We start from the raw sequence: 19,690 nt of genomic DNA, 5'->3' as shown, positions 1-19,690 counted from the left end.
ACATCATGTGTGTGAAAAAAAAACGTCCTCTGTATTCCTACTTCCAAACTCCAAATTATTATTTTCTGAATGAAAATCCATTTTGGTTTGGCAAAACAGTCATCCTGCTCCTTTTTCAAAAACGTGTTAAAGAAGAATGCCACTAAATTTAAATATCCATCACTGCTTGTTTTTCTTAGGGTTCACTGCAGCCCATTTTCACATGTTTTTCACAAGTGTTTATATATTTTTATACATGAAATATGTATTTTACTCTCTGATGCCGGAAAGCAACATAATTTAACTGATTTTGTGCTTTAGTTATTTATCTGCAGCTCATGTGGTGAGGTGGAGACGGGCTGCAGGTTTGGGTTTTTTTCTAAAAAAAAAAAAAAGCTTTCTAAGCTAAAGTCTGCAGAGGTGACCTTTGAACTCTGATATGAACTTGGTTCCTGTCGCGAGAGGTGAGAGCAAGGTCAGCAGACAGCAGCTCCAAACACAGTGTCAGATTAAGACCTGCGAATCAGGATTAAGGCATAATTCTGTTGTTTTGTCTTGTTTTAAGCTTCGTGGAGGCGGTGGAGTTTGACGACAGAAGTTAAATGTAACTTAAGAGGACGATCCAGGCGCTCTGAGCATCAGAATATTAAAAAGCCTTTATTGTAGCAGCAAAATCATTAAGAACATGAACCAACATGTTTCCACCACTGACCGCTTCTCTTCTCATTGTGACGTTTCCTGATACTTGGAGAGACTGGATTACCATTTTATGTGTTCTGTTTTCCCCGTTTCTTGATCATACAGAGCAGCCAGCCGGTAATTAAATATTATTATTATGTATAGACCCAGTGGTATTTTCTGTGTGACAACTATCATCTGGTAGTCTACGTAAATTAAAACAAATGCTTTGAATTTTATGAAAATACTGTGGAACTGAGGTCTGGTTCCATTGGTTCATCAGGTAGAAAACAAAACCACAAATTAGTAAAATGTCTTCCTGTAGCTCCTCATATTAAACACAACCCCCAAGATTGTAAAACGTCCGTAAAGTCAAACATCTTGCCCCCTCCTCTCTTTTCTTTGCAGCTCTCCATTCTCCTCAAGTGATTTACAGACACTCAACAAAATAAAAGTCTGCATGTAACCACAAGGGGGCAGCGCTGTGATGCTGTAATTGTATTCATTGCATAACATTAGGGCCTCATTATGGCTCCCGGTGCAGTTTTGGGCAGGTTGCACCCGCACATCAAGGTGTGTGATGCAGCGCTCACATCGTTTAGCAAATGGGGAACATGCACAATAAATTTCCTGCCCAATCGCTGCGCTCGTGTGTCTTGTGCAGAGCTGTATAAAGACAAATGGCCTCGCTGTTTTTCGGAGCAAGGCTTTCAGTGTCACCAAAAACAGGCCACGTTAAAGACTGCCAAAGTAATTCTTACCAACTGTATCCACTAATGAAGGAGATGTGCATGAGTGAACTTGATATGCAGCTGGCTCGAGATCCTTGCGGATTCCTGATGCTGGGAATTAAAGTCTGGCCTCCTGTGTCCCTCTGCACCGTCCTCCCAGTATTTGTTGTGTGTCAGACGAATGCACAGAGATTTGAGGAGACTGCTCCACTGGCCAAAGTAAAATCAAAATCATGCACTGGTCCCCGTGCATCATTCATTCTGGTGCTCTGTGCTGACATTTTAGCATACACAATACTGAGACTTACATCAGAATTACATCAGAATTATGTAAAAGTATGGCAAGTGGTGGGTGATTTCAAATGGCGACGTATGGGAGCTTGATAAAATTTACACCAAATGTAAGAAAAACAAGCACTTTTCTCTACAGAAGAAGAGGAGCGCTGTACTGCTGAGACTGCTCCCAGTTTCATGTTTGGTTACAGATGAAAAAGCACAAGTGTAGAAGCTATAAAGCCTTAAAGGGCAGGGGTGTGTTTGGCTGTGCATTTCCTAAATTAAACTGAATTCAGGGACTCCTAGAAAACCATGTGGGGGATAAATTCCTGCATCCCACATGTATTTAAAGTTGTAGTTTGGTTACATTTTGCAGTAGTTTGATGGTATTTCAACTAACTCCATATTTACGTGCACACAAACATTTTATATTTTAGTTGTTAGTTGTAGTTCAAACTACAAACAGTGTTGGGCCTTTAAAACAAATAAAAGGATGATATTTATTTATTTATTCATTTATTTTTAACAACCATTGTTTCTGACTGATTTTTTTTCCCACGGTAATTTCAGCTATTGTATTTATTTATTTATTTATTTTTTACTGTATTCATTTATTTATTTATTTACATACACACGATTTATTTTTATGCCCTTTTAACTGTTTTTAATGCACTTATTTTTCCACTTATTTCTTCTTTTGCACTGTTCATGTTTCTGCTCATTTGAGTTGTGCTATTTAAACACTTAGACCGTTAAACCGTTGTTTCTAGGCTGCAGTTCAACCAGCCCCCTTTGACCACACGCCCCGCCACACACACACACACACACACACACACACACACACAAGTTTCCATCATCCTGACAGATACTGCATACATCACCAAAGCTACCATTCCTGAAATAAACTTAATTTAGTGGCATTTTGGTTGGCATGTTGCTTAGTTTTGTGTGATATTTTTTTATAATTATGTAATGCATACTCAGTTTGATTTTTTTTTTTTTTTTTACAAACTGTACAGCACAGTAAAATTTTAAACATATTTATTGTTTATAAAATGGCCACTTCTGATGTAAAAGGAAGACACACACAGACACAGATGCGACAAAAGGCCTTTCGGTCACATCATCACACACACAGCCGTGAGGGGTTAGTGTGGAAATCAGTGTGTGTGCGTGGGTCGGCGGCGTCAGTGGTCGTGTGGACTAAAGGTCCTCCGGGACAAAGTACCGGCTAAAACACACACACAAAAAAACACACACAGCCACAAACACACACTCGGCACGGCGGCCTCTGAGGGAAGTTCTGATGCAGTGAAGTCACTGTCAGTCAAGGCTGCAAGTGTGTGTTGTGTGTGTGTGTGTGTGTGTGTGGATATGAAGATGTTTGCTCATCCACAGTCTTTAAACATAATGAGGGATATAAATACACATTCTTACATTCCCTCTGCACTCCTCTCTCTCTCTCTCTCTCTCTCTCTCTCTATCTCTCTCTTTAATCCTGATATATTGATTTGACAGAGCAAACAGCAGTGCAAACATTTACCCTCTTTTTACCCTGAGTGTGTGAGCATGAATCAGTGTGTGTGTGTGTGTGTGTGTGTGTGTGTCAGCTCTGCCCTCCTGTCCCCTCTGTATTAGTCTCTCTGTGTGTCATCATCTGCCACTCAGGTTTCTCACCAATAGTTTTCGGAGACCTCGGCCGTCGGTGCGTCCTGACTTCGCCGTCCGTCCCTGTGAGGAAAGAGTCCGTTTTGTGCCTGAGCAGGACCAGCAGCCGAGCCGCAGTCGGACACGGCACTCCAGGCCTCCTCCTTTGGAAAAATGTAAGCACCGCTTGCTCTATGCTTCACAAAAACTTTTCTCATTTTCCTCAGAGAGAAAAAAATCACGCAGATTCAGAGGAGAGATCAGTGCAGGGCTGAGAGGTTTTGTCTTGTCTAGGAGATCAAGAGGCCACTTCCATTATTGCAGCACAGCACTAATGTAGGGCGAGGGTTCAATTCCTCATCTGACTGAATGTGCAGAACAAGGCAGTTCGGCTTTCACATCCACTTCTTTTTGTAGCCAGGTGAATAAAACAGGCGACATTAGTGAACAGCATAAAACAGTGTGTCCTCTGTCATCTGTGCTGCTTTTAGGCAATAACTCTACCTTTGCCCCTCGTCTGTCAAAACCTGGTGTAAAAAAAATGTTTTAATCAGGATATAATCATGATCTAATCATTAGGTCTGAAAACCCTTGACAACACTAATTTAATTGCAAAGTTTATGTTTTCTTTCTTGCAGTGGAGGTAAAATCCTCTCTGCTGTGACATAAACAGAAAGGAAACAGCAGGAAAAACTAAGGAAAAGAAGTCAAAAATCAAAAAGCAAGATAAAATGGATTATGTTCTGCTGGCTTTGAAAATCTGCATGTTGCTGTGGTTTTCAAAAATGGGTCTGGGGACCCCCAGGGGTCCATGAGGGGCTTCCAGGGGCCTCATTCAAATGTTATGTTTTAATTTCATCACTGGCAACATTTGGCATAATTCTTATGACATCTAAACATTTTAACTAACATAAACCAGATTATCTTTTCATATCAGGGTCTCTCACTTCAAATGGGGGTCTGTGGGGTTCGGGTTCGGGTTAGGGCCCCAGCAGCTCACCTGGTAGTGCAGGTACCATGTGTTAAGGCTGAGTCCTGACCACAGCATCCCAGGTTTGAATCCGACCTCAGGAAGGGGGTCCATGACTTAATGAAAGTCAATTTGGAGGTTGAAAACATGAAAAAATAAAACATGGCACTAACACTGCATTTCCTGTGTGAGTCAAAGGCCAGACTAAGAGCTACACTGATGTTACTGTGGGATCCTGAGGCTGAGCGTCTGTCAAACTCTCTCTCTCTGTCCCTCTGTGACCGAGCAGATCAGAGCAGATCATCAACAGGACCCGACGATGCAGAGCGAAGCGGGGCTGTGTGCGCTCGGCCTGCTGTTTCTCCTCCACACCGTCCTGGGAGAGGTGAAAAAAAAAAAAAAAACCCTCATATAACCTCCAAATATAATGTTATATCAGTTTCTATTCTCATTTGAAACTCTCCACCCGCCTTTATTTTGAAAGGTTTTATTTCATCAGCTTAACAAAATTCACTTAATTTCTTTTTATTGGTCATTTTCTGGATCGACTCTTGATAATTGTCTAATTTTATTTATTTATTTCTTCTATTATTTATTTGCATTTTTTAGGGTAAGTTTGTGGTACTTTTCTGGTCATTTTCTTGTAGTTTAATAAGACATATATTTATAATAATTATAATTAACTATTATTGTTATTGCTGCTGTTGCTATTTTAATTATTAGGATATATTTGGATATATTATTAGGGGTTCTACTACTGTTATATGCTAATTTTCTGATCTCTCTTTGTCATTTTTTTTTTTTTTTTTTGTTCACACTGTTTTTGGTAATTTTCTGGCTATTTTCCTGTGCTATTTCCTGTTTTTTTTTTTTTTTTTTTTTTTTTTGCTCATTTTGGGTCATTCCTTTCCAGTTTACATCACCTTTTTTTCTCATGTTATTGAGAGAAATCAAGTGAATTCGCTCAGGTGTCAACAGGTTGAATCTCATTTTGTCTTTTGTGGCTGGTAAGTCTTTTATTTTGTTGTGCCTGTTCTCATGACTGGTCCTTGTTCTCCTCTGTCATGGGGGTCCTGGACCTGGTGGAGGTCCAGCCAGGCGTTCTGGTCTTCTGCGATGACCCGGTGGTAGAAAAAGCTGCCAGCAGCGCTCTGGACAAGTTCAACGAGAAGGTGCTTGTCGGACACAAGCTGGCCCTCTATCAGATACTGGAAGCCAGCAAGGTACAGCCGCTGGGAGAGGGATGCAGCCCCGTTGACTCCCTCCATGTTTTCTTGACTACAAAATGACTTCAAAGCTCAGATTTTTAGTCTGATATTAGGGCAACATCATGCTGTAAAATGCAGCATCACAGACTGGAATATCAGTGCCCTTAATGGGTGACAATTTCTTTTCCAGTTCCTGGGATGTCAAGGAAAAAGTATTAACCTGTTAATCCTATGTATAAAAGCACAGAATGCATTTTGCAATCTTTTTTCCAGTCTTATTTCTTCATTAACTTCAACAGAGAAGAGAAAGACTGAAGCCAGAGTGGCAATATGTTTGATTTTCATGATGTCTGGTAGCATTTATTTACTTTTACACGGCACTTCAGCTGAATTGTTCTGGGGAAAGAAAATAGTTTCAGATGTTGAAGAATTGAAGAATTGATTTGAGAGGCGGCTGTTTGCTCTGAAAGTCCACGCTCAGCTGGAGCTGCAGGAAAATGACCGACAAATTCTTGGAAAACTTCCTGAGATACTTTGACCCAGCGCTCAGCAGTGTGTGTGTGTGTGTGTGTGTGTGTGTGTTTCCAGGCAGAAAATGACTCTGGCTCAGTGTTCTCAGTCCAGTTCAGCAGCAGGAGGAGTGACTGTGCAGCAGGGAGCAGCAAACCCTGGATAGAGTGCAACTACCTGCCTGATGGGCGCAAGGTAATGATGATCATGATAAGAAATGAATAAAACTAATACTAATGCTACTGATAATAATAATAACTTCAGATGCCTGTTTTCCTAGAGAAGATGTGTGTGTAAGCAACAGAAGGAGCACTTGCATAAACGTGAAGGGATAAAAATACACACATTAGTCCAGATTCCAGAGAAAACTGAAGCACCACTGCACCACACATGGACAAGAAAACATTTAGTTTACTGACAACAGGGTACATGATTGGCCATTTAGGTTTTAGGTAACAAAAGCCCTCTAAATTTTAACAGTTAGCTAAAAATCTGCTTAGATCAGCTTTAATTGTTCACAAGTGTTCCCAATTTGGCCACCAGGGGGAGCCTCACAAAGCAGCATAGGCATGTTAGCCACATACCTTTAAAAAAACAAAGAAAGAAAAAGAAAAAGAAGTCATGCAATATCTTTTGTAATGTTGTCTGATTCTTTGCAATCCTCAGCACACATGAATGAATCACATCACATTAGGATGTAATACAGTTCCTTTCTATGGAGGAGAGAAATGAGTTTTAAAAGCATAAAGAGCTTCAAATGAATATAGCTGCACATTTCCTAAAGCACGTCCACATTCGACACAAGAGTTTCTATCTTTAAGTAAGTTGTGGCAGCTTGAACAAAGTTTTATAGAGGATTTATTTATTTATTTTTTTTTTTTTTGTCAAAATAACATGTATCCTGTTGTTGGTGCAGAAGCCCTTTGCATGTACTGCCACCGTCTTCATGACAGACACAGAAACAGAGACGACACAGGTGGAGTGTCAGATAGGTGAGTGACCCCATCCCACTTCTCTTCATGTGTGTCCATGTTTATGTTTGTACATTTGTTGTTGTCCCATTGTGAGATATCTCCTGCAATCTCCAGACAACAAAATAAAATATTCATTGATATTCGTTCATCAAACAAGTCACACCAGCACAGTTATTTGCTGGTGCAGCAAGGCAATTTTTCTCAAATGTGCTGCCAAAAATCTTTTGAACTACATTCCTAAGTCTGGAGACAAAATGAAAATATGTGTGTCTCTTTTTTTTTTCTTTTTTTTTTTTTTTTCAAAAGGAAATGCTTTTCCATATCTGGGGCACTTCAGGGATGACTTATTTTACTTTGCCGGAAACTTGTGCAGAATTTAAAATTAAGTTTTTTGTTGTTGTTGTTGTTGTTGTTGTTTCTCTCAGAATCCTCTCAAAAAGCTTGGAAGCTAATTTGAGAGTTGAGTGTTGGTGCCAGCTGCTCATTAAAACATATTTTGCCTACTTCTCTGGTCATGTGGGGGCCCCAGCAGACGAGGCGGCCCATTTTGAGTCCCGATCTATGCACTGAGAAAACGAATACATACACCTTAAGAGAAAAATTGAAGCATACATTGGCACCCCACAATGTGTTCATTTGCTCGCAGTGTGTTTGTCTGGGAATCAGATGTGTGCCAGTACAGCGCACCATGACTCACCATGCAATTTCAGTGTATCTGGTTATCCGGGAAGAGCATATTTCTTATTTAAAAAAAACAATGATTCATTGAGGAAAATGTACACTGGTGGGTGAAGGAGATGAGGAGGGCGGCTGATTGTGTAATATATCAACACTATCCGCGAATGGCAGATCGCACAACATTTGTTATCCCACCATAAAAGGCAGCAGTGCAGTCTAGACTTTAATCTGTTTGTCCAAGCAGCCCACCCGCCTGCCAGTCCAACGCCTACGGCACATAGCTTCTCCTGGTTTGAAGATATTTTGCAACTAATTTCATGACTAAGCTTGGAAAATCGTTGTATATTTGGCTTTGGCGTTTGCTGGATAAAGGCAGATAGTTTGTGAATTGTGTTGTCAAAATGGGTCAGTATTATTGGGCGAATGTAGATTTAACACCTGAGGGTTGAAACTACTGTTCTCTTACCTGCACAGAGTAATATAATATAAAGATGCCGTCATTATTGAGCTACAGAGGCGCACGGACAGTACTGCACAGTCATGTTTCCCTTGATTTTGGCCTTTGAGTCATGTAGTTGTTGGTGCACTGATGCAGGAGGGAGGTTTCACCGGGAATAAAGCTCTCAAGAATAGTCTTACAGGAACACAGAATTAATAGATTATAATTATTATTGTTATTATTAGATCCATAGCTTTTGCCCCAGAGGAACAATTTCCAGCAGAGGAACACCTGCAAACTCTTTCTATCTACCTTTAATTCATATTTGCTGGAGGGTAGATACTTACAGTTGCATACTAACCTCACCAAATCACACAGAAACTGTCTGGGTGTATATGATTGGAATAAAGCTATTAACAAAAGTTAGCTGTGGGTGTGGTGGTGACCGAGCACCAGTGTTTGTTTAATACATGAGCACATTGAAATTCATTCAAGACTGGCAGTGAAAGACCAGTGTGACTTGAGTTGAGCCTCCTCTAGTGTGAGTGTGTGTAGACAGACACAAGTTACTGATGATGACTCCCCCCCATTTTTGGATAAACAAAAATATATGAAAACAAATCAGAGTGGAGAAAAGCGATGACGTGACTTCATAGTCGGTTTCTTTGTCCTCCCTCCGTGCCTCCAGCTGAGCCCGTCACCCCGGAGCTCGCTCAGTGTCTGGGCTGCCCCGAGGAGGTCGAGGCAAACTCAGAAGACCTGAGGGTTCCTCTTAACACCTCCGTCAACAAGTACAACTCCATCTCCGACTCCACGCACCTGTTCAAACTGCACACTATCGGCTACACCACCAGACAGGTACACACTCGATGGAGTATTGCATGCACAGTAGAAATGGGAATCTGTCATGTAAAACAGCACCGGAAACTTGCATGCAAAATTTGAATGCTTTGTGATTAGCCTTACTGAAATGATAATGACAATTGGAAAAATTAAAATGCTTTTCCCAAACTACATGGATAGGTTTCATGTGATTATACAATAGCGGTGTCAAAACAATCACTGCAATGCCATTTTCCTTAGAAGGTTTTGCACTCTCTAATGGGGCCATTGAAATTTTATCATCAAAGACAAACAACACTATATAGGTAAAACAAAATTTAAATGATGAAAAAGCAAAACAGGGTCTCTTGTCTTTGCGCTGAGTCCCTGGTGAAAACAGATTTGCAAATGCATCCGAGATTGGCCACACTAACATTTTCACAAGCCTGCAGATGTAGGATTACACTGCCATTTTCCATATTTCAAAACCATTTCTATTGTGCATGCATTTCCATATAATTAGAAGAGATCAGTTAATTAATCAGCCAGTGAGCTTGTTCAAGGTGAAGAGTAAACTGGAGCAGCAGAAGCAGTCTCAATGACTTTCACCTGCATAAATATTGGTTCAAATAAATAAATTTAACCTCCAGCTGCATTCCTGTCCTCGGTGTGTCCCCGTAGGTGGTGGCAGGTTTCAGGTACAAGTTGAGCTTCGATATGAGGAAGACCACCTGCGCCAAGGCCGAGCACAAAGAGCTCAACGACCTCTGTGAGCTCGATGACAAAGACCTGGTAGGCCTGAGTACGAAACACATCACTATTGCTGATATAATTGTGAAACTTCCCACAATGCTTTGACACGGTGTCTCTCTGCATATGTAGGAGTTTGTTAATTGTAACTCGACAGTGGATGTGGCACCGTGGAGACACGAGCTCCCAGAGGCCAATGTTGAATGTGAACCGGGCGCTCTTTCCACGGTAAGACTCACTTCAGCCAAACTGAGAAGAGATGGCATATTTCCACCATTTTCGCTCCATTACAGCAACTTCCAGCACAGTTTCCCATTGATTATGCAACTGCCATGTCTGTCTGTGACCAGGATATCTCGAAAAGTCCTGAACAGATTTACATGAGACTTTGCGAAAAGGATAGAGCCGAGCTAACGAAGAGTTGATGAAATTTTCATCCCAGTCGGCTAAAGGATACACCAAGGACAAACAGAAACGCGACCATAGCCATGTTGGAATTCGCCTCATTCACTTCTGCACCATGTTTGGTTTACTGACGTCATGCGGGGGGATTACACGCCAAAGAGCCATAAACGCCAGTGTTCAAACTCTGCTAAAAATCTGCCTAGTAACACATTTTCTAGTTTTGAAATTTTATTGATCCCTTTACAGGAATACACCAATTTTACGGTAGACTGGCCTATCGTTCGATGTCTCTGACAGATTGTTGGTTCTGGTCTGTGGTAACAGTGTTTGTATTTGAGTGATACCAGGCCACCAGCAATATCACAAATGTGAGAAAAGCACAGCTTGTCAAAGTAATCTTGAATGATTAACAGTCAGGTTTTGTGTTGGAAACTGGAGGAATTTCCGCAAATATTTTTCCTGTTTCAATAAAAACTGAAGGTGCTGGACCATCAAAAACTGTTATAATTGATAGCAGCAGGTCTAGTTCTAAACACAGTTACCTCTTCCTCCTCATTGTAAAACGGATTATGATTAGACAGAGAAACATGATCTGTTTGTCACTTTGCGGGACCACCAAACAAGGAAGTGGAGCCATCTTTTTACAGCTCCAAAAAACAAACAAACAAAAAAAAGCATAAAATGTCTATTAAAATTCCTCCGAACAGTTTGTGCAGCACAATCTAAGCATTTTGTAGACAAACAAATTGGAATATGTTCAAAGGTTTGGGAGAAGGCTGTGATGGAACAGCAAGGGCAAACTAAATAACTAATAATAAATGGATTTTCATGTTTTGTGGTGACCTTTTTGTGGTAAGTTTGATGATGATGTTTGAGAAATGATTAAAAATGTCTTTATTCCTTTGCTGATCTCTCTCTTCACTTCCCCATTAAATTCTTGCCTCCTCTCAGATGTTTACCAGGCGTCGCCCCCCTGGCTTTTCTCCGCTCAGGAACGTCGTCGACCTCCATCAGAGCAGCTCCTCCAACATCGCTCAGCCCTCCGCCAACACGGCCTCAGCCAAGCCGGAGTCCTCCGAGGAGGAGGACGTGACGGCAGCCCCTCTCCCCGACCCGGTCCCCGCCACCGAGGCTGCAGCCGTCAGCCCCTTCCACTGCCCGTCCAAGCCCTGGAAGGAGTTCAGCCCGGTGGCGCCCACCCCTGCAGACCCCACCGGAGCAGGGCCAGCCTTAGCGCCGACACCCTCGGAGGGGGACTTCACTGACTTAGACCTGGTGGACGCGCTGGTCTAGAGCGCCTCTTTCCACACCGTTTCTCAGAGAAATCACATTAAAATCAAAATGAGTTTTCCTCACAACACTTTCTTCTTTTCAGGTTATTATGTAGGCCGGTCTGCTAAAATTTACCATTTCATTTAGGGAAACACTAGCCTGGAATATTGTATATAGCTCATCTCGCATAGCAAGGATTTCTTCGTTTGTTCTTTTTTCAAGGAAACAAAAGAAAAATTAAAAATGTCTTAACAAAAATTTATTGAGGATGCGTTCCCTTCCTGAAGTCTTCAAAAAGCACTAAAGGACTTAATGATCCCAGAGCTCTGCATCTATGACTTATACAGGCGCAGAAAAATATTTTTTGAATATGTGATTTTAAAAAAAATGTAATGTTTTTCCTTGCTGGTTTAGTGAGGAAATCCTGGTTCACAAATCAGATTTTTGTGTTTCAGTGTAAATGAAGGCTGGTTGTGAGCTCTGGCTGTCCAATCAAATATGATGAGAGCATAGTGAACACATTTTTTTTTTTTTTTTTTAATTAGAAATCAGAATAAAAATTAGAATGAAAATCAAAACCTTACTCTGTGTGCTGGATGTATACATGCATGTAAACACAATCTCTAAATAATGGTTGTAAATACTTCTCCCAAATGTTATTTTCTGTTTGCTTCTACACTGACAAACAGCTTTGAGATGTAACTGATGACTTTCCACAACCGAATCGCAGCACTTCCATGACCTAAAAATGTTATTCCTTCATTCCTTCATCATTTGCTGTTGTTTCCTAAACTACCATCTAATAATCAATGTTTGAAAACACTAGAAAAATTAGATTACGTTGTTTTCATTTGTAAAGTTCCCGGACTTTCCAGGCGAGTTCCCCAAAACCTCTTAAATTCCATGATACTTCAGAAACTGAGTGTAAATAAAACAAAGTAAGTCATGTAACAACTGGATGCTTTGGAAAACATACATTAGAAAATGCTTCCTGTCCATCACACACACACACACACACACACACACACACACACACACTGCGGTATCCAACACAGGAGTGTGTAAGAGGCCTGTTGTACAGTCAAACTCCAATTGAGCAGAGCGAGAGCAAACAGTCCGGTGAATGTTTAACTGAACTTTATTTGTACATCTTCACAAAAACACTCAGACGACCAGTGAGTCAGTCTGTCTTGTCAGTCAGTCAGTCAGGGTACAAAGCTTTTACTCTAACCAACGAGCCAAATGAAACAATATACATTTTGTGAATAAAAATGCAGGTTACTGGGGGGTTTGACTTGTCCTGGTATCTGTTACTACAGGGAGCAAACTTAAGGCATTAATTAATAAACATTCATATGGCTCCTTAGCAGACTAAGGAAAAATAAAAACAATAACAAAAAGGTAGCAAGAAGAATATTTGTCACCTTCACCCAAACACATGCAGGTTGGCTGTGAGAAACAATACATTGGCCCATTTTACATTCATAGTATAGGCTAAGGTCATGACAGCATGGCAACCGTTATGGAAACATGTTAATGAGATACTGCACTGCAGTTCAGAATACTGCATAAAAGGAGAGCACGTGAAACGATAGCAGACCGTTTAGCTTCTTTCTCATCAAATGGAGAGTTTAGGATTTTTCTCAAGATCAAAACTGAATGGTCAATGATTACCCCGCTTTGTTCCTTAAGTCCTTTTGTTCCCTGCAAGTGTAAATGTTCAAAAACACCCAACATTTTGTTAGCTTTAAGGCCATCTGTGAGTCTTGCTGATTTTTTTTGTGTGTGTGTGTGTGTCATGTAGCAGTGACATTCCCTCATTGTAGATTTGAAACGTTTCAAAGTGTTTCCGAACCACTTTACATTATGCAGAGGAGGAACTGGGCCCATATTCATGAGTGCTAAGAACAGGAGCTGGAACTGGCCTGTGATCACAGGTCAGGTCAGGTTATTTATTAGCAGGGGTAAACCGGAAGGGGCTAAAGACAGTTGGGATATTTTTTAATACAGAAACTGTCTCTCTGCCAACTTTCACGGAGTCACAAACTGCATATCAGCTTTCTATGCAAAGATACTTTGTGCAGAGTCTGGCTGATGATCGTTACCCATTAGTTGTGCATCACTGATTACACTTGAGGACCTGCATCTGACTTTGTTTTAGTATTGAGACATTTAACACTATGGCATCTTTTCTCTGAGCTTCAACACGGCCCACATGACACAGCTATTAAGGCCTCAAAAACCTCTATGTATCACAAGCTGGAGCATGGGAAGCTCACAAAAAAGCAACAAAAAGCTCATTTATATTTTGAATTGGTTGGTACAATGATTCTCCATCATCATGCAGAATTTCACTGGAAACTGCAGGCTTTTAGTTACCAGGCCAGTTGGCTTGAAAAGGTCAAACTCAACACTAAACCACAAACGCGTGGAAACTCCTGCTACTCTGCCCTCTGGGGGTTAAAACTTTCAGACATGTTGCACTTCTGGCCGCAACCCATCAGTGACGTTGCAGCAGGTTGTGTTAGCAGCTGTTAGTGGCAAAGTACCTGCAGCTGCATCACAGATTGGGTGTGGCCAGAAGAACTACATGTTTGAAGGTTTCAGCCACTAGAGGGCAGCGCAGCAGAAGTCTTCTGCTGGTGTTGAGTCACTCTAAGTTTCCCTGAACCTGTGATGAGCAGCTTTGTGAATATGGGCCTGGGTTTTCATTGTTGCGTTTTTCTGAATCTTGATAATTTACTGGGACTTGGACAAACGATGGGTGCCATCAGAGCCCTTCATTTGAGGGAGAAAAAACAGTACAATATTTATTGCAGATTTTTTGAATTAATTCAGCACCAAAGTTGTTGGCCCAGACAACTTTTTGAAGAGCGTGCTCTGACAAAAATGTGAGAACTACAACCTCAGTTTTAAAGCTCCTCCTTCTAAATCTGTGCGCAAGCCTTATTGAGGATGGCTCTAAAAATGCATGTGTAATTTGACCTAATTACTCACTCCTACAAAATCTTACATCCTTCGTCATAGTTCTCACCGTACCCTGATGTTTGAAATTTGGCAACGAGAGCAACTTTGGTCCTTCACTAATCAAAGACGTGCTAGTGTCTTTTCACTCTTAAATGCAGGGTTCTGGCATTGACAATCTTCACTAGCAGTATCAAATAGCCTATACACAATGCTGTAACCTTCGGTGCTTACAGTACATACAGTACAAGCCATACACACACACCCAGAGTATTAACAGACACCGCACTCCTTATATTGACTTTAAACTGACAACATACAACCGTGGTTCAGATTCATGACATTTCAAGTAAAACATTTACAACAGAAGTCTGAAAAAAGTTTTTCATTTCCCTCAGTTTTTTTCCTTACAAATGATGCAAAAAGGTCAGCATCTGTTTTTTTCTTCTCTGGCCCAGACCAGCCTGTGGAAAAAAGGCTTACAAAACATTTAGAGACTCTGCACTGTAACAGTAACAGTGTCATCGCACACAGACACATGGACAAACATGTAGGGGGTGGATTTCATTGGGGCCTGCCCATGAAGCTCTGCATCCTGTACAGAAAGACAATTAATGCATGTGCATTCACATGCATGCGCACACACACACACACACACACACACACACACACACACACAAAATTTGGAGGATACATGGGAAAGGAAGCTATTAAAGATAAGGCTAATAATACTACAGGCTTGTCATACATGAAGGCCAACCATAGAAAAAGAGGTTAGAGACTGTAACTGTACATACATACTGCGTTAATGCTGCGTCAAAATGTACATACAAACTGCTTATGCTGCTGAGAGACATGCATGGTAGGCTCACTTTCTTCCTATAGTGTCCTTGAGGACAAAAAGGCATTGAGAACTAGAAATTTAAGTGCAAACCCTTGTCAGCGAATGGGAGCTTGAATAGATCTGTAACTGATTTGACTCACTGCATGATGCAACCCCAGCATTAGCTTCCACAGGCCTCGATAACGCCAGAGTTGGCAGGATTGGCAATACAAGATGAGTGAGGAGGAGAGCATTTCTCTGCTGATAAGCTATGTACTATACAGTGGCACTGCATCTGACATTACAAAGAAAATACAGAGAAAACAACGCATAAACACACACTAACATACTGAGTGCACACAAGGTCCATGTTTGCAATTAAATACATTCAAACCATTAATGCTGCAATAATACCACACACACACACACACACACACACACACACAATCGTCTGATACGAAACAAATTGCGACTTTGGCTGTTCAGTACAATCAACAGCTGGACTGGGAAATCGTTGGCGCTCTTTTCAGGTGACAGATGGACTCTTTCATGCTGTAAGGCTGCTAAGACAGTACTGTAGCTGTGTGCATGTCCAAATATCTTAGCTGGATGTAAGATACAAAGTGAGGAGTTAGGGGCTTGTGAGGCTGCTCTATGGCACCTATCCCATAATCAATTGTAAACCAATACATTCTTGCTTCAGCAGAGTGCCCAACCTGCATCTGAGCAGTTCTCAGTTCATCTGTCTATGGCAGGTTGCCAGTCAAGGTGCTACGTTCAGCACTAAAGTCAATCAACTTATGACCAGAGTCGATTTTTGAAATAAATTACAAAAGTCTGAACATCCATACAGGACAGATTTTGGGGCAATACTGGGTAGTTACATTTAAAACTATTTAAACAGTCATGGTCTGCTTTTTTTTTTTTTTTAACAATTTGGCTCACATGAAAAAAAAAGCATCATGCACAAATATTTCTATTAGAGAAAAAAAAAAAAACTCCAGGCGTCTAACAATGTCAGCTCTGTGGGCAGAGCATGGCTTTAACAGTACCAGGGTCAGCGGTGTCATTCCTTGTGCTGCTCAATGGTGAGAGCATGGCTCCAATATTGCCAGGGTTGCAGGCTCAGTGTAGGGTGTTTTGGATAAAAGTGCCCACCAAATGTGTCATGATTAAAAGTTACAATACACTTTGTCCATGATTCATTGTTTTAAAGACATTCGAATGGAGGTTGTACTTAAAAGCACTGACCCAGCATGGTAGAAAATACAAAAAGTGCTCAATTAAGGTCAGATCTTGTTCTGATTTTTCTAAACAAAAACAAACAAAAAAACCATCAGAGTGCCAGTATGGTTTTGTTGCTACAACTTGCTAGGTTAGTGAAGCCAACCGTGTAGCGCTGAGTAGTGTGCAGTGTTGTAAGGTGTTGTGCTGTGGCGCCAAGGCATTTCATCGACAGGAAGACATGACATTCCTCTGGGCCTCCACTCGCTGCTAAAACAGGCAGCCAGAGGCTAAAGAAGACAGGTCCCATTATTCATAAAATGTGAGATGGGTGCTTTCACTCTCACTATTGTGGATCCCCAAACAAATTAAACTTTACAATTTCTACTGGGGCGATGGAGTACACATAGTAAAACAGGGGCTGCTGTGACATCAAGTGAAAGTGATCTCGCATCACCGGTATGGTCGGGTGAGATGTGGAATTTAACAGAGTCTACGAGGCAAAAAGATGTCAGCGCAGCACTCCAATTTAACGAATACGATCGAGAAAAGGGGGTGCGAGGTTCGCACTCATGATTGGCAGAAGAAGCTCCAACTGAGAGATACAAAACACAAAATACAAAAAAAACAAAAAAAACAAAAAACAAAACAACAAATATATTTACACAAACAAAGGAGTGATTGTGGAGGAGTGGAGTTTTGCCATTGTATAAACTGAAAGAAACTACATACATAAATAAATTTAAAAAGTCATAATAAATCTGTATATTATTCTGTTGTTTCTAAGTGCTGTTTTTGATGATAAGGCATCATCACCCAGGAGTTTTAAGGAGTGTAAAGCTGCACCACCAGCAAATGTTCCCAAGGGGGCAGCACTGTTACACAGAGACAGAGGGAGACCGCAGAGCTCGGGCCAAACAACCCAGACAACAATTTGGAGTTTCTGAGCTTTGAAATTTCCTCACAGATGGTTGAGGTTAGGAGTGAAGGTGGGTGGGGGAGCTGATGCCAAGTGAGCTCACAAGGGCAACTTCACCCAGAAGATGGTGGAAAACTGTACAGCCGTCGTAGAAGCCCTTCTCCTATACTCATCGGCGTTAATCCCACCCCGAACTCTAACCCTGCTAGACTGGTCCTTGTGTCTTCTGAGCGCTGAAAAACAAAACAAGCACCTCCCCTCTGGGGTGCAGCCACAGTGCAGCAATAGCACAGCAGTAGTGCAGCAAGTGGGACTTAAACAAGGCTACATTTGTAGCTAGGCGGATTGATGTTCTTTACGTTGCTCTCATCAGTTTGTGTTTTTCCTCAGTGAGCAGCAGCGTGGGGGTAAAACATCCTTGGTTACCCAGTTTTTCCAATTTCCCCCAAACAGCGGAAGGAGAGTAGCCAGTACAAACACCGGCCTAGTGAATCCTAGCTGAGGAGAGTGCACATCCCCATCAGGACATGAGGAGGAAGCAGAGATGTTTACAAGAAGACACTTCCTTGTAAATCCAGACCAGGCAGAGGGGGGTGCAGGGGCGTCATTTGAAAGACAGGTAGTAATGTAAGGACAATATGGGGAAACAGGAAAAAAAAAAAAAAAACATGACTAGAGCTGCTGTGTCCAAAAAGTGTTCACGCTGTCAAACAGGAAACTGAATGTCCTATCGCTGGATTAGCAGTTCCTGACGTCAGCAGAAATGGAGAACTGAAGGCCGTGTGCAGGACTAATGCTTGGTGGTTGGAGGTTAGATGGCTGGAAATCAGCCCGTCTACTGGTATTGTAGTGAAGCTCTGTAGTGTATTGTAGCTCTATGGTGGGACAGGTGGCTAATGTTTGTGTGTACAGCATTATTAGTTTAGTGCATGCTGTCTAATTGTGTGAAATATCCAGTCCATCTTGGTTGTCCATCCTCCATGGTGAGCGTCATTCATCTGCTTCATAAAGTAGTCCAACGCCTCCTGCAGGAAGCATGGAAAAACAGAAGGAAATGAAAAGCATGTAGGGCCAAGTAAAGGAAGAAAAAGCAAAAAATAAAATAATAATAATAAAAAAAATAATAATAATAATGAGACAAATATTTTGGGAGACGATTTTTTTTTTTTTTCAGACCAGCCCGATTGCATAAGGAGGGCTAATAGTAGATTTATTACTACTGCCAAAATGTAAACATATACATAACATTCACACTGTCAGACAGCAGAAGCCATAAATTTACACAAATGATATTCTACCATCTTTTCCATCTTAAATAAATGCAGCATTTTTAAGTATTCCAGACATATTAATGGTAAACAGCAGAGCTCATAAATTTATTACAGAAAATCCATATACCTATTTCAGCCCCTCTCTCTGAAGTATCTCAGGCTCATCTAAATGAAGTTTTTAAATCCTTTTTAATGCTGCGTGGGATTCAATTTAATGCCAACAGGAACCAGAGTAAAAGACACAAATCCAGCAAAACTACCCTATATTATTGAACTTAACTAATAAATGTTTTGGAATGGGCAGAGTTAAGCAGGGCAAGGACAACTGGAAATTAACTGCTGGATTTGTTTATTTGAATATTACCTAAAAGAAAATCTATGGGATAGCCATCCAAGGGGATCTGAATCGAGGTCAACCGTGTTTGTTGGTGGATTTCTTGAAGATGTTTTACTTTTCATCCAAGATACCACGGGTAAACGAGCCAGCTTTATCAGTGACCTGGATAACGATCCCACACAGGTTAAATACCTGGGACTCCCCACTAGTCAGAGCTGAAGAGGCTTCTTAATGAGAAGCGAAACATCTTTGAGAATCTACAACCAAGTCCAGCGGCCCTCGATTCAGCTCTCCTTGGATAACCTGGATGACTGACAACCTTCACAGTCTGCCATGTCCTTAAGTCCAACCAGCTTAGTTCTCAAAGTTTTATTCAGTTTTCCTATCTTAAACCCGTTTTTACATCTGTAACTTGGTTCCAGACAATCAAGGCGGGTGTGATTAATTAGTTAATAAGTCAACATTTATTTTAATCAGGGACCTAGAGGTATGATTGAAGGCAACTGCGGGGTTCTTCATCGTTGGTTTTGCACCGACAGCATTTTCTGTAAAAGGTGCTCAACTACAGCATAAATAAACCGAATGAAATAAAGCTAATTAAGGATATCAAAATGTTTGATGTAAAGGAAGAGTGCTGGCTAAATATAACCAGACCTGTACGCACCTGTACTTTGATGTTTCTATGGCGTGCCTCTACATTATATGTGACACTGTATTTTGTTACTGAATTTCAATGTTTTTATGGTGACGTGCCGTACGGGATCATGTTTGGTTAGCACTTTAATGTTCTGGTGTTGTATTATTTAGTAATGT

General features: G+C 41.1%; 2 protein-coding genes across 3 annotated transcripts in view; one reads left to right on the top strand and one right to left on the bottom strand.

Moving 5' to 3' along the window:
* Positions 1–4,600: 4,600 nt before the first annotated feature.
* Positions 4,601–11,360, top strand: kng1 (kininogen 1). Its single transcript, XM_030049774.1, has 8 exons — positions 4,601–4,666; positions 5,370–5,504; positions 6,078–6,194; positions 6,916–6,991; positions 8,779–8,948; positions 9,594–9,704; positions 9,795–9,890; positions 11,019–11,360. The coding sequence occupies exons 1-8, from the start codon at positions 4,601–4,603 to the stop codon at positions 11,358–11,360; spliced, it is 1,113 nt and encodes a 370-aa protein (XP_029905634.1).
* A 1,099-nt stretch (positions 11,361–12,459) lies between these two features.
* LOC115357738 (phosphatidylinositol-4,5-bisphosphate 3-kinase, catalytic subunit alpha) overlaps positions 12,460–19,690 on the bottom strand; it is a 37,722-nt gene continuing 30,491 nt past the window's right edge. For both annotated transcript variants that reach the window (XM_030049386.1, XM_030049387.1), the window contains exon 26: positions 12,460–18,294. In XM_030049386.1, coding sequence (XP_029905246.1) covers positions 18,187–18,294 — 108 coding nt within the window. In that variant the 3' untranslated portion in view covers positions 12,460–18,186. The remainder of the gene's footprint in view (positions 18,295–19,690) is intronic.

The sequence above is a fragment of the Myripristis murdjan genome, chromosome 4, assembly GCF_902150065.1.
Source record: "Myripristis murdjan chromosome 4, fMyrMur1.1, whole genome shotgun sequence".
Classification (NCBI taxonomy): domain Eukaryota; kingdom Metazoa; phylum Chordata; class Actinopteri; order Holocentriformes; family Holocentridae; genus Myripristis; species Myripristis murdjan.
Note: the sequence above shows the minus strand (reverse complement) of the source record. Positions and strands in the feature narration are given on the sequence as shown.

Coding starts and splice junctions, on each gene's coding strand:
- kng1 (XM_030049774.1), top strand. CDS start 4,601: ATGCAGAGCGAAGCGGGGCTGTGTGCGCTCGGCCTGCTGTTTCTCCTC. Junction 5,505..6,077: donor AGATACTGGAAGCCAGCAAG/GTACAGCCGCTG, acceptor GTGTGTTTCCAG/GCAGAAAATGACTCTGGCTC. Junction 9,705..9,794: donor AGCTCGATGACAAAGACCTG/GTAGGCCTGAGT, acceptor CTGCATATGTAG/GAGTTTGTTAATTGTAACTC.